Here is a 16,234-nt window from a genome sequence, read left to right on the forward strand (position 1 = left end):
CAATTGAGAGCTAATCATTGTTGTCCTTTTTTTTAAATTTCTTCATTGATTAAGGTATTACATATGTGTCATTGTTCTTAATCTAAGAATAGCCCAAGGGCTTAAACTGAGTTCTTTTTTTCTCCAGACAGAGTTTGTATTTGCTTTTGCCAAAGCCAGGTGGTGAAACTGACCACTTCAATTCCTGGGATTCCAATTTAACCTGGGGCTCTTTGGGGGTCTTCATTGCAGGTCCCCATCTTCTAGGTGTTTGGAGGCATGGTCTCATCTTTTAGCTCAATAATACTGCTAGCATTTGCCCTCTGGGAAATCCTGCCTTTTCTGTGCTCACCATTCAGAGTTCTGTTAATTCACACCACCTTCCTCCCCCCGCCACCCCCACTTGGAGATTTCCTTTACTTCCTATGTGCCTACCAATATAATTTTAAATTACATTTTATGTAGAATCTAGTTGTGTGATGGTGAGAGGGCCTTGGGAGTATCTAGTCCACCATACTGAAGTATCTGCTTACAGCCATTATCCTATTTTATCCAGAAATAACTCTCAGAAGTAGGCATTTTTATCCCCGTTTACAAGCGAGGAAAGTGAGTGCCTGAGTGGTCAAGTGACTCACCCAAGGTCGTCCATAGAGCTGGGACTTTAAAACCAATTGGAGTAAGAGGCTGAAGTTAGAGACCCTGATTATGCCCTCACCCCGCATGCCTGCTCCCTCTGCTGCTTGATACCTTCTGGCGTTTGTAAATGGTGGGCAGTGGGGCCACCTCACAGTCCTTGTGGGCACCAAAGACCTTGCAGAGAGAGCAGGTGGGCACCTCACAGCTCAGGCAGTAGATATTGATCTTCTCCTCTTCATGCTCCTCACACATGAGGTGCTGCTCAGCCTTGGAGTGCAGTGGCCTGAGGGGAGTGGGCAGGGTGGCAGGAGGGTCAGGGGCCAGGCCGGGGGAGGGGGCTGAGAGTGTGAGGCCCCATGAACACCTTTCCTTCAGTCTCTACCAACCATCACCACCTTTTCTGCCCCTGCAGCTGGTGCTGCGGCTGGGCAGGTGACTTCCACAGTGCTCTTCATTTGAGGAATAGAAGATGCTAAAGGGTAGAGGAGGCTTAGATCCAAGAAGAGTCTCCATTCCAGAAGACAGAGAGGTCCCACAGGGCAGGAAGTAATGGAGGGTTGGCAAGGACCTTGCTAGTGGACTGCCAGCCCTTCCCAGCTGGAGAGTGAAGGCGAAGCAGTGACCAGGAATCAGAGACCACCCGAGCAGAGTGACCTGGGACAAGTCCTCCTTCTCTGCTCCCCTCTCAACTCTAAACTGAAGGGGCAGGTGGATTGGTGCCTCTCCCTTCAACCCCGATGGGTTCCCAGGCTGTGCCCCAGGCCCTGCCCTCTTAAGGGAGGGACAAGAGGCCCTGACAGCTCACCGGGAAGACTCCTGCTTGTAAATGTCGATAATGTTCTCCACTAGCAGGTTTCGCTGCAGGCCGTAGACACCATGTCGGTCCAGGACAACCTCATGCCTGCAAGATGGGCAACGGAAACGGCCTCCCGAAGACACGGTGGTGGAGCCGCGGGATTGCCACAGAGGGTTCGAGGCCTGTGGAGGCAGGGAGTGTGAGAGAACAGGCACCATGAGGCCTGAGGGAACTGGGAAGCAGGGGGGAGGTAGCGGGGGTTGGAGAGGATGGCATCAGCTCTTTCCCATGGCTGGGCCCTCCTCTGAGAGCAGCTCAGGGTGGGTGGCCATTTCGATTTTGCTTCCCACCTTTATTTTATTACCCAGCCCACCTCGTAGGTGTCTCTGCACCCAGAGCCTCGCTTCGGCCAAGGCCTAGTGACAAGGCCCTAGTCAGAATGGGATCTCCCCTAAGGGCCCCAGCTTGGAGCCATGAGGTGACATTGACCTTGGCAGGGAGGCTCAGGCAGGAAATGGACTTTAAGTGATGCTGTCAATGTCCTCCAGCCTGGGCTCTCCTGGGCCACTTCTGGGGGAGATGCCCTGCAGCTCTGGGCAGGAGCTCAAGCAGAGACAAGTGCCGGGGAATTCTGGGAAATCACTCCAGGGACTGGGAGCCAGGAGTTCTGGGTTCTTTTGCTGCCCTTGACACTGTTCTACGATGTACATTTGGACAAGTATGCCCCAGGCCACAGACAATTGGCTCAGAATTGAGGAGGTGATCGCCTGACCCAAGCTAGACATATCAAACCTTCTCTCTAGGTACTTGGAATTGAGACACAGAACCTGAGGTGGCTAGACCACGTGCGGCCTTGGAACTGAAAAGACTGTGGTGTTGGGCTAAGAGTTGATGTTGTGGCCACCCAAAATCTTGTGCAAGTAGAAATAGAAAGTGTGTGGGCTCAGAAACTATGAACAGAGAAGGATGGTCTGTAGAGAAGAACAGAGTCAATTTGTAGAGAGCAGCAGAGATGAAACAATGGCAGAGACTGCTTGTTGTTCCTCGAGATTCACCTCTTCTTAAATAATAGAGCCCCTGAGATTTTGGCAAGACACATGGAATAAAGAACATGTGTCTTCCTAGCTGGTGTGACTTCGACCTATGAACCAGGAGGTCACGGTTCAATTCCTGGTCAGGGCACATGCCCGGGTTGTGGGCTCAATCCCCAATAGGGAACAGGCAGCAGGCGGCCAATCAATGATTCTCTCTCTTCATTGATGTTTTTATCTTTCCCTCTTCCTTCCTCTCTGAAATCAACTAAAAAAAGAACATGTGTCCAAGCCTCCCTTCCAGCTGGGTGTGGCCCAGAGACTGTGTTCTGGCCAATGGGGTGCAGATAGAAATGTTTTGTGCCATTTCTAGGGAGTGTGCGCACTGATGAGATGTCACAGGGCCTTAACTCTTGTCCATGTCAATAAGCCTGTCATAAAATTGGTTTCGGTGCCTGTCATTTCATTTAAAGTTTCAGAACCCATCCACAACGTTAAGTGAAGAGTTACTGTGTCTTTGATGGGAGAGGCATGTCCTATTCCTCCTTCCTCCTTCCGGCTGATTGACATGAAGATAGAATGGCTCAAGTTGAAGCAGCGTCTTGAGCCACGAGGTAGCCACAGGTTGAGAATGGCACCAAGGTAAAAGGAGTGTCTCTGATGAGGCAGTCCAGGACAAGGCAAATGGAAGGTTAAGTAAGGAATTCACTACCCATACTTCCACTTGAGAGAAAAAACAAATCTTTACCTTCTTGAAATTATTGTTATTTTGGGTTTTCTGTCACTTACAGCAGAATCTAATCCTAATCGGTTGGAAAACCACACACTCCTAGAGAGTAATAGAGAGACTGGTCGCCTGTGACTTGGTGCATTTCCCGCAGTTGGGTTCTGTCAGACTCTCCAAATCCTCAGGTCCCTTCGGTGTGTGCAGCAGCAGCCTGTGACACCTAGGGGGCACCCGAGTCCAGAGTCCGGGTGGATCCTCTGGGAGCAAGAGATGTAGGCCAGGCAGGACACGTGGCCCTGTGGCGAAGTGGGCAGCCTCTCTTGGGGAGAGTGACTGGCATGTTACAAATATCACATTTGGGGGGGGGGGCGGATTTCTTTTTTTTTTTTTTTTAAATATATTTTTATTGATATTTTACAGAGAGGAAGGGAGAGGGACAGAGAGTCAGAAACATCGATGAGAGAGAAACATCGATCAGCTGTCTCCTGCACACCTCCCACTGGGGATGTGCCCGCAACCCAGGCACATGCCCCTGACCGGAATCGAACCCAGGACCCTTCAGTCCTCAGGCTGATGCTCTATCCACTGAGCCAAACCGGTTTCGGCTGGCGGGGGGGGGATTTCTTGAGCATTCTAAGAAGCTAATGATCATAAAGTTGGAACAAATTAGTTTGAGATTATCCAAGGCTGCGTTTGTCTTTCTCAGTGACTAGATTATATGAACATTGTTTAGTTTAGTTTAGTTGTGGGTTAAAGTATAAAATCACTGGGCTTTTAATATTTAGAACCCAAGCGAGTAAGGAGGACTCTAAGCCTATAAGCTCCTGCAGGGATCTTACTTCACTTTTGTGGATGGAAAAAAAGGGGTTCTATGACAAGTAACCTCACAGGGTGACCTGATCATAAATTTCTAACTGGGTAGGTCATGGGGGGTAGTCATGCCCCAGGCATATAACTTTTACAGTAAAAGGCTTATCTTTGCCTTAAACAAGCCCTGTCCATTGTTCTTGAGCATCTAGGTTAACATACCTTTCAAGTTGCAATCGAGAAAGAGAGAGAGAGGGCTCATAATCTTAACTATCATGTAATCCAAACCCTACCTTGCCTTTTCCACCACCAATCTTCCATACGTTCCCTCCTTAATTTTATTATTATTTTTAAATACATTTTATTGATTTCAGAGAGGAAGAGAGAGATAGAAACATCAATGATGAGAAAGAATCATTGATGGGCTGCCTCCTGTATGCTCCCTACTGGGGATCGAGCCCGCAACCTGGGCATGTGCTCTGGATCAGAATTGAACCCAGGACCCTCCAGCCCACAGGCTGACATTCTATTTACTGAGCCAAACCGGCTAGGGCTCCCTCCTTAATTTTAAATGAAGCTGCAAAAATGTTATTTTCTGGAGTATTTGACATCTTGCTCCCTGGCATATGTCATCAGTTTGGCTCAAATAAACGCTTATAAAAAATTCTCTACAGATTTCAATGTTTCTTATGTCAACACTTTGATTAGCTGGTGGGGAGCCTATAAAGATGTTTAGTATTTACTAAAAAAAAAAAAAAAGTCATATTCTAAAGCCTTGGCCCAGAGCAAAGGCAAACTCATAGGTACCCTCTCTCTGCCACTTCCCTCCCTCACTGTACCCTTCCTCTGTACTCATTATTCAACATTCAGCACATGTTTTGAGGGTCTATTAAGTATCAAGCACTGTGCTGTGGGCTTTCCAGACATTATTGAATTTAACCCTCAAGACTTCCTTGTACAGATGGTGGAGATGAACATGTACCCCCTAACTTGGACTACAAGAATTATAATGATAGGGGCTAACATCTATTGAACACTTACTTTATGCCAGGCTTTGCTCTAAGTCCTTCTATTTGTATTAACTCATTTAATCCTCATGTCAACCTCATGATGTAGGTTCCACTCAGCCCCATTTCAAAGATAGGAAATTGTAGCCCAGACAAGTTAAATAAATTGCACATGGCTATTGGCTAATTGGTGGCAGAGCCAATATTTGAACTCAGGGCACTCTGACTCCAGAGTCCATCCTGGTAATCAATATACCACACTTTCAGTTCCAACATTCGTCTCTATGAGTTTCAGGTAAAACAGATCTTAGTGAAGGTCATGAAAGGCCAAACACCAGCCTTTCACCAATGACAGGAACAACAGCCTAAAATCCAACTGCAGCTTGAAGTTATCTGAGCAGAGATAAACAAATGATGACCCATCACATCAAAACCTCTGTGCTATGGAGCATGGTAAGGGCCCAGCTTGCAACCAGAATGACCTGCTTGTTGGTGAAAAGGAGAGACAATAGCTCAAATCTCAGGGAGACCTCCTCCCAGGGATGTACGCATGCCCCCAGGGAGAAAAATTCATCAGGTTTGGTGTGAAAAATGTTCTGATGCAGCATAACTACATTGGGGCACTCAACTGTCTACTAATCCTACTCATACCCCTCTATTCACCAGAGAAGCCGAAGGTCTCAACAGAGACTGCAACCCAGGGATAACCCCCAGCTAGCCAGTTTACCGTTCAGAGAACCGTGGGAGAAAGCCAAGGCAAAGGGAAGGTTAAGTAAAGAATTCACTTGCAGCATCAGTTAAACTACCCCTATTCCAAGAGGAGTGATAAGCCGAAGGGATCTAACAGGAGATGCAAGCCAAGATAGTACAAAAAGAATAGGGGGAAAAAAAGCATGACAAGCAAAGGACAGATGAAGAATACATTTTGGAAGAGGAATTGCTCCAAGAAATAGTACAATTTCAATATAACATTTTGAAGGAAATAAAGAAAACAGTCCCTTTGATTAAAGAAGAGATATAAGTGATCGGAGTTGGAGAAGAACAGTGAGTTGGCAGAATTAAGGAAATAAATCGAGTAAAATATCTTAGCAACATAGAAACAAAATGCATATTTGACACGGAAGGAGCTAGAATCTATGTGCTGAACCAAGTTACATAGATTGTTTAAAACAACAGAGATAGGGTCATCAGGGCTACATGACACAATGTAGATGGACCTTGAAGACATTATATGCTAAATGAAATGTCTGACATAAAAGGACAAATATGATATGATCCCTCTTATATGAGGCACCTGGGATAGTCTAATGCATAAAGATAAAAAGCAGAATGGTGCTTGCCAGGGGCTGGGGGGAAGGGAATGGAGAGTTACTGTTGAATGGGAGCAGAGATTCTGTTTGGGAAAGTGAAAAAGTTCTGGAGATGGATAGTGGTGATGTTTGTGAACAATGTGAATATTCTCTTATTTTTTTAATCCTCACCTGAGGATATTTTTCCATGGATTTTTAGAGAGAGTGGAAGGGAGGGGGAGAGACAGAGAGAGAAAAACATCGATGTGAGAGAGACACATGGATTGGTTGCCTTACACATGTCCCCCGGGGGCGGGGGGGGGGGGGCGGAGAAGGGACTGGGAGGGAACCCACAACCCCAACCCAGGTACATGCCCTGGACCAGGAATCAAACCGGAGACCTTTCCGTGTGCATTCTATGCTCTAACCACTGAACACACTGGCCTTCTTTAATTTTTTTTTTTAAAACTTTATAATTTCCAAATTTCATACAAGCACTTCACGGTTTGGAAAAAAACACCACTTTACTTTTTTAAAATGCAATGATCAGAGCTGACGTGAGAGAAAAGGGGGGCGCTAACGTGCCATGAGAACCAACAAGAGAAACCGCTACTTGTAAAGAACTGTTAGTTCAGGGAGGGGGTGTCTAAGAAGACACCATTGGGAGACGGGGGAGACAGGTAACAGGAGAGGTAGCTAGGAAAGAGTTTCAGGAGACCAGAGAGACCTAGGAGGTCAGTTACAAATAGGGACGGGAGGGAGGCTACAGCAAGCTCAGCTCAGCTGGGAAGCAAGTGCGCAGTCAACGTGAGTCTCTGCCTGCCCTGAGACGGGGCAGCAGTCATGGAAGCCTGCGGATGCCGGCGCGGAACCAGAGGGCAGGCCAATCCCTTGGATGGGGGTGGGCTGTGGGGAGAGGAGGGAGTCACAGACAATTCTGGCATTCCAAGCCTGGATGCTTCGGTACTTAACCTGGGACAACGGCCCCCAAAAGATCCATGGCGAGAATTCAAGTGGTCAGCGAATCAGATGGAAACATAAAATTGCATCTGTTCCCACTAACCTCTGGCAGAACCTGGGCACTTTCCTCAATTGTGAAGGCAGGCCACAAACCACAGCAGTTGTAGTAGCATTTTAGCGACAGAAATCATAGGTATTGTCATATCACATTACAGGTGCTGATCAAGTCTCCAAAAATAGTTTACGCTCATCACTACTTCTAAACTAAGTAGTTATGAGGCCCACTGCTCGATCTCATTATTTAATGTGTTAATCGGAAAGCACATGTATTCCCCTATAAAACATGTTCTAGTTATTTTGGTATTTATTCCAGTGTTTTTCAAGCTTTTTTTTTTTTTTTTTTTTCATTACTGTTCCTTCCAGGAGCCTTTGTATACAATTTTCCCATCAGTCACTAACTCCTCCCCTTTACATTTTAATACCACAAATCTGAAAAACTCAAAGATTTATAGAAGCAAAGAGTAGAAAGGTAGTTGCCAGGAGGTGAGGGTGGAGAAACGGGAAGATATTGGTCAAAAGGTAATCATTTCAGTTATAAGGTGAATACATTCTGGAGATCTGATGTACAGCATGGTGACTACAGTTAATAATACTATATTGTATACTTGGCATTTGCTGAGAACACACACACACACACACACACACACACACACACACACGGTACCTATGTGAGGTGACAGGTAGGTTAACCAGCTTGATTGTGGTAATCATTTCACAATGTATACATATATCAAATTATCTCAGGGTACACCTTAAATAGATATACTTTTTGTCCATTTGTACCTTGCTAAAGCTGGGGGGAGGGGTCTTATATGAAAGCAAAAATAAATAAATAAAATTAAAAAATAAGATCACAATAAAAAAAAAACACCATTTAATACCACAGATGTACTTGGAGCAACATCGCCCCCACTGAGAATGTGTGAGATTGCATGCTGAGTTCTAACAATTGGTTTTCTTTATAATCATATGTATTATATTTTATGCAGTTAAAAGACACTGTTATTTTTTCAAAACCACACACACCTTGTCTTTGAAAAGGGTCCCTAACTAAAAACAAAACAACAACAAAAAAAGGGTCCCTAGTCTTCACAAACTGACCAAGGAGTCCTGGCACTAAAAGAGATTATTACTTCCTGCTCTGAAAGTAAGTCCCTGGATGGCCTCATCACAAATAGGAATTTTATACCGTGAGGTTTACATGGCAACCTCCTGAATACATTTCCATAGCTGGTTGTCTCACGTTGGGCTAAAGAGCTGTCAGCTAATATCCAGTTAGCAAAATCCTACTTTTTGCTTCTGTTTATCTTTCTGTTTCAAGATTAAGAAATAATTGATGGGTTCTGTTGTACACATAAATGTCTTTGTTCTTTCCTTTTATCGTACATTGTAAGATAGTGTAAACAAGAGAGCCAGCACCACAGGAAAATTTCATGTGCCAATGGGGTGATGTATAAAGGAAATTCCATCACCCCAGGAAACAGAACACCTAGATTTATGTCCCTACTCCGTTCCTTTGTTTGTGTGACTGTAACCTATTTCCTGTGTTCTCCCCATAAAATGGCAATAACACCCATTCTACCTAACTCAGATAGAATCACGCACGTGATTATAAAGCACTGCTCTGGACCTTAACAATATATGACCACACAGAACCACAGGGCCTGAAATAACTGTTCCTTCTTCACTGTGAAGGATAACATGGAGTAAAAAAAATAAGTGGAATGTAATTCTAGGCTATGTTCAAGGCTCCTATGTAGCATACATGCCATGAGTTGTCACTCTCTTAGACTCTATGGTGCCTTCTATTTCCTCGGCAACATTTCATGGCATCAAATAGAAATGTTCCGTCAAAGATGCTTTGTGAATGCAGTTACTCTAGCAAGTCTATACTTATGTCAGAATGTTTTCCTTCTTCCCTAGCTACCCAGCGTGATGCTGATTTGGGATACTGGCCCACCACACAAGGTGGGGTGGTCCTCTGAGCCCGCCTTGGAGTACACGGAAGAAACCAGGCATTTGGAGACAAGTCGAACGGCCTTAGAAGAACCCAGGTGTTGACAAACGCTAAGTTGTGGGTGGGAGAGTGATTCAGAGTGGAGGGCTAACGCTGCCTGACGGAATCTAGCAAAGAGCCCAGCACAAGGGTTCTGCGAAGGGAAGCTGGCTGAACGGAAGATGGGTAAGCAGAAGAGGGACTCAAGGTAAGACACTAGCAATGGAATGGAAAGGCCTTAAAAACGAAATCCATAAAAATTCTTGAACTTATAAAATCAGATTGTTAGAATTACAAGGATGTTAAAGATCGGTTTAAATCATCCTTTTAATCTCCTTCGTGTGTGTGAAAAGAGGCTTGAAGGGGTGAAATGGCCTGATTTACCTCACATGGCAAGTTAAGGAAGAAATTGGTTTGAGGAGATCCCAGGAGTGCTACGTTCCAGTCTAGGTTTTTGTTTCCCTAAATCAAGTTTCTTCCCTAAAATCAGTAAGATCTTTTACCCTGCTTCAAGGTCAGTGCAACTCACAAAATTTCAACAAATCCATTTCTCACAAAGGAGAGGGGCCCAGGGCTGGGCTGGTGCCCTCAGTAGCAGGTGGAAGTGGTCGAGGAGGCTGGCTGTGTAGGGTTTCACTGCAGGCCTGTGCCTGATAACAACAGGTCTTAACAATTAACCCATAAAGAACTGGAATTCGGGGAGGAGTGACAAACACAGAGGTCATCTCTTTCCCTGACCGCCCTGTATGAGAGAAGGAGGCTCCTGTCTTGATATTCCCATCGCGGTAAATCTCTCCCTAGATGGACATCCTCCAGAAAAAGCTGTTCCTGAACCATCTTCTCACAAGGCCTTCTGGTGGTTCAGTTACAACAGGTTGCAGCTCATACACAAGTGCCCACAGCGAAGAGGAGGGCAAGAATAAAAATAAACGGAAGGCTTGCTTTAAAGTAGTTCAGGAGCGAATGGAGTTTACAAATACAGAAACACATGGGAAGATGTTTGTGTCAAACTCCCACACCAACAGCTTTCTTCTAGTCAAAGTGCTTGGTAGCTGAGTGGGAGCAGGGTGGGGAGAGAGGGAGGGACAAATTAAAGGGGGCGATGTTTAAATTGAGAGAGAGAGAGAGAGAGAGAGAGAGAGAGAGAGAGAGAGAGATTACAGCTCTAATGAAAACTAGTTAAACCATGATGAAACTATGTAAAAATATGGGTCAAGGGCTTGAAAGTAATAGAGAAACATAAAAATAATTGTGTTGGGGAGGTAGGATTATGGATGATTCCCTCCCAAACCCTCAATACTATCGCACATTTTCAATTAAACCTTTTAACTTTTCAAATATTTTTCCTGGCTTTAGTTTTACCTGCTGTTATAAAATGATAATTCTCTAAAATTCTTGTTTGTTGTCCATCACAGCAGTTTTTAGAACAGCAAAACACTGAACACCATCTAAATGTTTTAGAAGACTAATTAACTACAGGATGTCCCCAAAAATGTATATACACTTTGAATAATTATTAGTTTCAATGAGTTAAATCTGATGCTTCTTTCATTAGAAGCATCAATTGAACTATCAGCTGTTAAGTGAATATACATTTTATATATATATTTTTTATTGATTTCAGAGAGAAAGGGAGAGGGAGAGATAGAAACATCAATGATGAGAGGGAATCATTTATTGGCTAACTCCTGCATGCCCCCTACTGGGGATTGAGCTCGCAACTCAGGCATGTGCCCCTGACCAGAATCAAACCCTGGACTCTTCAGTCCGCAGGCTGATGCTCTATCCGCTGAGCCAAACCTGCTAGGGCTGAATATACATTTTTGGGGGACACCTTGTAGACTGTGGTCCAGTCATAACAATGGAGCATCATACAGCCATTTGAAAAGGGGTGGGGGGAAGAAAACATGAATCTCTGAATGTGTGGATATGGAATAACTGCCAAGAAAGAGTAAGTGAACAAAGGCAGGTGTAGGACAATGAGTCTAGTTTAAATATATGTGTACTAGAGGCCCAGTGCACAAAATCTGTGCACAGGTGGGGTCCCTCCGCCTAGCCGGTGATTGGTGCCGATCAGGGTCATCTCACCCAGTCCCGATTGGGGCCGATTGGAGCTGGTGGCCAGGGAGGGACCGTGGGAGGGCTCCAGGGTGTGTCTGGCCCTGCCTCACCCAGTCCCAATCAGCCAGATCCCAGCAGCAAGCTAACCTACCGGTCGGAACATCTGCCCCCCCGGTGATCAGTGCACATCATAACGACTGATTGATCGACTGCTCAGGGGACACTTAGCATATTAGGCTTTTATATATATAGATTCACACACACACGCTGTGCCTATCCATGGAAATTTTCTGGAAGACCATCAAGAACGCTGGTAATGGCTACCTCCATCTGGAGTAGGGAACTGAGCACTGAGGTGGAGACTCACTTTTCATGATGTAAATTCCCATACTGTTTAAAAAATGTGTGAGTGTGTGTGTGTGTGTGTGTGTGTGTGTGTGTATAATATAATATACTGGTATCACTTTTATAAGTTCTATTAACTTTCTAGGCAATGTTCTAAGGGTATTTTTCCTAAGTGGCTTGAAGATAGAGAAATCAAAAGTCCTATTCTTGTCCCTATACTTAGAAAACAGACAATCTGATTATGCCTAGAGTTGTCAAAATGTGGAGGCAATGTGTGAAGAAACTAAATATGCTCATCTTTCAGAGGGAGATCTACTGAGAAGAACATACATAAGTGCAGCCAAAGAACTGGGTCAGCCACCCACCAGGCCGGCCCAAATAAAGCAGCGAGAAACAAGCTGTCCAATCTCCTCTGCTTGGAGGCCCAGGGGGCTCTGCACTTGAAAAGATCCACAGAACCACCCCCAAGCCCTAAGCACCGCATTGTCCTGCAAGTACCCTGCGCCGGGTTGGGCCCAAAGCATCTCCAGGTCTCTCGGGGCCCAGGCCAGTACTCCAGAGCTTCAAGGAATCAAAGCAGGTATGCCTGGACGCAGAGGACTGTCTTGAACAGGGAGGTCACACCAACATCTCCTGGCCTCCTGTGCCTGCGTCCCCCTGCCCGAGGATACTACATGTATCGCTTTAATATTCGAACCACTTTTTACAGACAACATTAGCTTCACTCTCCAAACTCCCGTTTGCTTTCCCATATTTCAGGCTCTCATGAAAGGATGTTTCCTTCTAAATTCATGAGAAGGGAAGGCAAAATCTTTTGGGCATTCCGTCCTAGGCATCTCAGTCTGAAAGATGTTCAGAGACGTCCTCAGACCAAGGCAAAGACCTAGATGGACAAGGCAGAGCCTCTCGTACGTGACTTGGCGCCCGGGGTAGGGAGGCCTAACGGTCAGTCTAGGCCCCCCGAGAGGGAAAATTACTGGCTCTGAGATCCTCCGGAGCCAAATAGACTCATAGCGGACTGGGAGATGGACATGGGGCTCGATGGGAAGATGACAGGAAAGGCTATGGGGCTGGGCATCAGTGAAGATGGCAGACAACCGACAAAGGGTGGGTCCCAGGCCCCAGCTGAGGACGGCCTGGTTTAGGGACCCCGTTATTTCCCCTCCAAACATGCTTCCCCAAAGAGCTTAAAAGGGAAGCATTTTCTTGGTTAAGTTCAAAATCACTGTTCAACACACTTCCTCATAATTTCTGATACCGATGAAGAATGTGTGTTCATGAGGCCCCTTATCACTGCCATGAATACTAAGCAGGCCAGCTCTGGTCCATTCAGAGTTTTCACTTCATTAGCAAGAGGGGTGTGTGTGTGTGTGTGTGTGTGTGTGTGTGTGTGTGTCTTCCCCCTCACTCTTTCTGAACTTTGCCCCATTTTGTAGATTACCGAACCTATACCAGTGACAGGGCAAGAAAGAAAGCCCATTTATAAACCATTCTGGTATATGCTGCTCTTCTTTTTGAAACTGGTAGCTAAAATGATATCTGCAGATTTGATTAGGTCTGCTTTGCCCCGTGACCACATGTAAACCCAAACTGGTTGCGTTTCTGGGAAGTAAAATTTGTTCTCTGCCGTCTCTCGAAGGCACCTCAGTCCTTTGTAACCGGCAGGCCCCTTGATGACTAGTCAGGAGTGGGGCACGGGCCTGGCTCTTTCAAGCGGGGAGAATCCCCGGTCCCCTGCCCACTGTCTAATTCTGCCTCCCAAACACGGATGCGCTGAGCCTTGCGGTAGTTCCCCTGTCATCAGGACCTTGTACTATTTCATGATCTCAGTGCCCTTTTCTCCAGGTTGTCCATAATGTTCTTAAACCTGAAACTCCAAGCTGGAATGCAGAGTCCAGTACAGACTCTTACGCAGCCTGGGGCAGGACCAGCTCCCTCCTACTCCCTACGAGGTCTTCTGTCCCCTGTAGATACCACCGTCCCAGCTGCTGTCTCAGCACAGGCTGACCTCGAAGCCTGCGGAGCAGCTGCTGACTCATGCTTACTCTGGGATCTCCTAGAACCCCGGCTCTTCTTCGGCCCTTCAGCCAGGACAGCCACCACCCGTCCCATAGAGCACTCTCCCCATCACCTGCAGGGGTGAAGCTGGGGGGGGCGGTGCTTAGCTCTGATGAGAAGTCTCCCACAGTCTGAACTGCTTCACCTGGCCCCGCCCCTGCCCGGGCCCACCTGGAAGACGTCATTGGCACACTTTCGGCACAGGTTGTGCTGGCAGGGCAGGATCACCACCGGTTTGGAGAACATCTCCAGGCAGATGGGGCAGATGAGCTGCTTCTCCAGGTTGTCCATGCTGTGTGCATCCCCTAGCAGCGGCTTGAAACCCACTGCGAAGTTCATCCCCTCAGTGATGGTGCCGACCTCGGCCTTGGCCCGGACCTGGCCTCTCCTCGCTGCCTCTGCACCCTTCCTCGTTCACTTAGTCTGTGGATTCTTCTGCTCCCTTTTGACTCTCACTCTAGAACTAGCTCTGCTCTCTCTGCTCTCTCTGTCCCTTCCTCTAACAGTTTGCCGCGTCCTTAGCTGTTTTCAGACACTTGTCTCTCCTCTTTGCTCTGTCCGGCAGCCACGCACAGGCAGCTTTCTCTAGCCCTCGCTCCCTGCCTAATTGTCCCTGGAAATTTCTCCTTTTGTTCCCCAAACGACTCTTGTTCACTCTACAGGCGGCACTGTTTGTCCCTCACTCCCCAGAGAGCAGATTAACTTTAAGGTGGGGGTGGGGAACAAGGGGCCTCTGTGTGACATTCCAATTCCCAATTTAGCTCCTGTAAGGCGAGCCACAGCTGTCACCGAATGAGTGACCCTGACTCACTCAGGAATGGGTGACTCTTGGGCCAGAGCAGGAGTGAGCTTCGCCGCTTATGGTGAAAGGTGGGCCGGCAAAGGTACTGAGCGCGCACTTGCTCTCACTCAAAAGCTCCTGGGAGCCCCTGAGCCCCGCTCTGGCGTGGGCCCTGCTTCCAGGGCAGTGTCGGGCACCACACAGTCTAAGTGGGCCTGCTGCAGTGGGACCACGCATGGCTCAGGGAGGGAGGCAGATCTTGGTAGACCTACTGACAGTCAGTGAGAATGTCTGCCTCCAAGGCTTAGCCAGCGACCCTGGCCTGCTTCCTCTGAACCCCACGGTTCAGAACAGCAGCCCCTGAGACTGGAGAGGCTCTGGGCCAACACTTCTGGGCCACTTTGTAGTTGTTTTTTAATCTTTGCCCAAGGATATCCGCCCCCCCCCCCCCCCAGTGATTTTTAGAGAGAGTGGAAGGGAAGGAGAGGGACACAGAGAGAGAAACATTGATGTGAGAGAGACCCATTGATTGGTTGCCTCCCGCACATGCCCTGACCGGGGCCTGGGATCGAGCCTGCAACTGAGGTACATGTGCCTGACCGGAATCGAACCCAGGATCCTTCAGACCAGTGGTTCTCAACCTTTCTAATGCCGTGACCCTTTAATACAGTTCCTCATGTTGTGGTGACCCCCAACCATAAAATTATTTTCGTTGCTACGTCATAACTGTAATTTTGCTACTATTAATGAATCGTAATGTAAATATCTGTGTTTTCTGATGGTCTTAGGTTCTACAGCAGCGGTTCTCAACCTGTGGGTCGCGAACCGCTAGCAGGGTCGCCTAAGACCATCGGAAAACACAGATATTTACATTATGATTCATAACAGTAGCAAAATTACAGTTATGAAGTAGCAATGAAAATAATTTTATGGTTGGGGGTCACCACAACATGAGGAACTGTATTCAAGGGTCGCGGCATTAGAAAGGTTGAGAACCACTGCTTCAGACCATGGGCCGATGCTCTAACCACTGAGCAAGTCGGCCAGGGCTGGTCCACTTTTGTTCTTGCCCAGAACTTTCTTACATCGCCCTAGAAAAAGAAGCTCTGGAGGCTAGAGCTGGCAGTGATGCCAGGGCTAGAACGACCTCATGAGCTTGCCCCCGAGAAAGTATGGCATTCTGATCCATGAACACATCACTGGAGCCACTCCAAGGACTTTAGATTTGTTGGGAAACTGAGAGAAGCTGAGCTGGGCAGAAAGGCCCCGGGTGCCAGGGACCTATTTTGAGCACCAGGGGAATCGGCCTCCAGGGAAACTTTAGAGCACTGACTAAGTCATAAGCACATGGCTCTGGGAGGCCTCGGCCCCAGCTCCACAGAGTCCTGGGCGTCCCCTATCCAAGGCGACTGCTCTCAGCCGTGAGCACCGGTCCTCACGGGCCTTTTTCTCTGCCCTAGGCACAGGTGGTCTTTTTGGGGCTCCACATATGCACTGGAATTGGACAAAAGCTCTTTTATTTTCTGACATTCTTCAGCCCTTCTCCCAGTCAGGAGAGACAAGTATGAGGAATCACAAAACTCTGACCCTGGTGGACGGGAAATCAATGGTGGGGAGAGGATACCAAACAGGTTGTGTGAAGAGGCCCGGGTGGGAAAAGGGTCTGTAAACGTACAGTCATTTCCCTATCATGGGTTTCAT

At 47.0% G+C, this 16,234-nt stretch overlaps 1 protein-coding gene across 2 annotated transcripts in view; it reads right to left on the reverse strand.

The window, feature by feature from the left end:
* The window catches only part of TRIM54 (tripartite motif containing 54), a 17,926-nt gene extending 3,440 nt beyond the window's left edge, over positions 1 to 14,486 (reverse strand). The window contains exons 1-3 of one of the 2 annotated variants that reach the window (XM_080684473.1): positions 13,924 to 14,486; positions 1,421 to 1,593; positions 727 to 898 (exon numbers count right to left, since the gene is read on the reverse strand). In XM_080684473.1, coding sequence (XP_080540599.1) covers positions 727 to 898; positions 1,421 to 1,593; positions 13,924 to 14,091 — 513 coding nt within the window. In that variant the 5' untranslated portion in view covers positions 14,092 to 14,486. The remainder of the gene's footprint in view (positions 1 to 726; positions 899 to 1,420; positions 1,594 to 13,923) is intronic. The other variant, XM_080684474.1, reaches the window with a different exon arrangement.
* Positions 14,487 to 16,234: the final 1,748 nt, after the last annotated feature.

This window comes from Plecotus auritus, assembly GCF_963455305.1.
Source record: "Plecotus auritus genome assembly, chromosome: 8".
In the NCBI taxonomy this organism is placed as follows: domain Eukaryota; kingdom Metazoa; phylum Chordata; class Mammalia; order Chiroptera; family Vespertilionidae; genus Plecotus; species Plecotus auritus.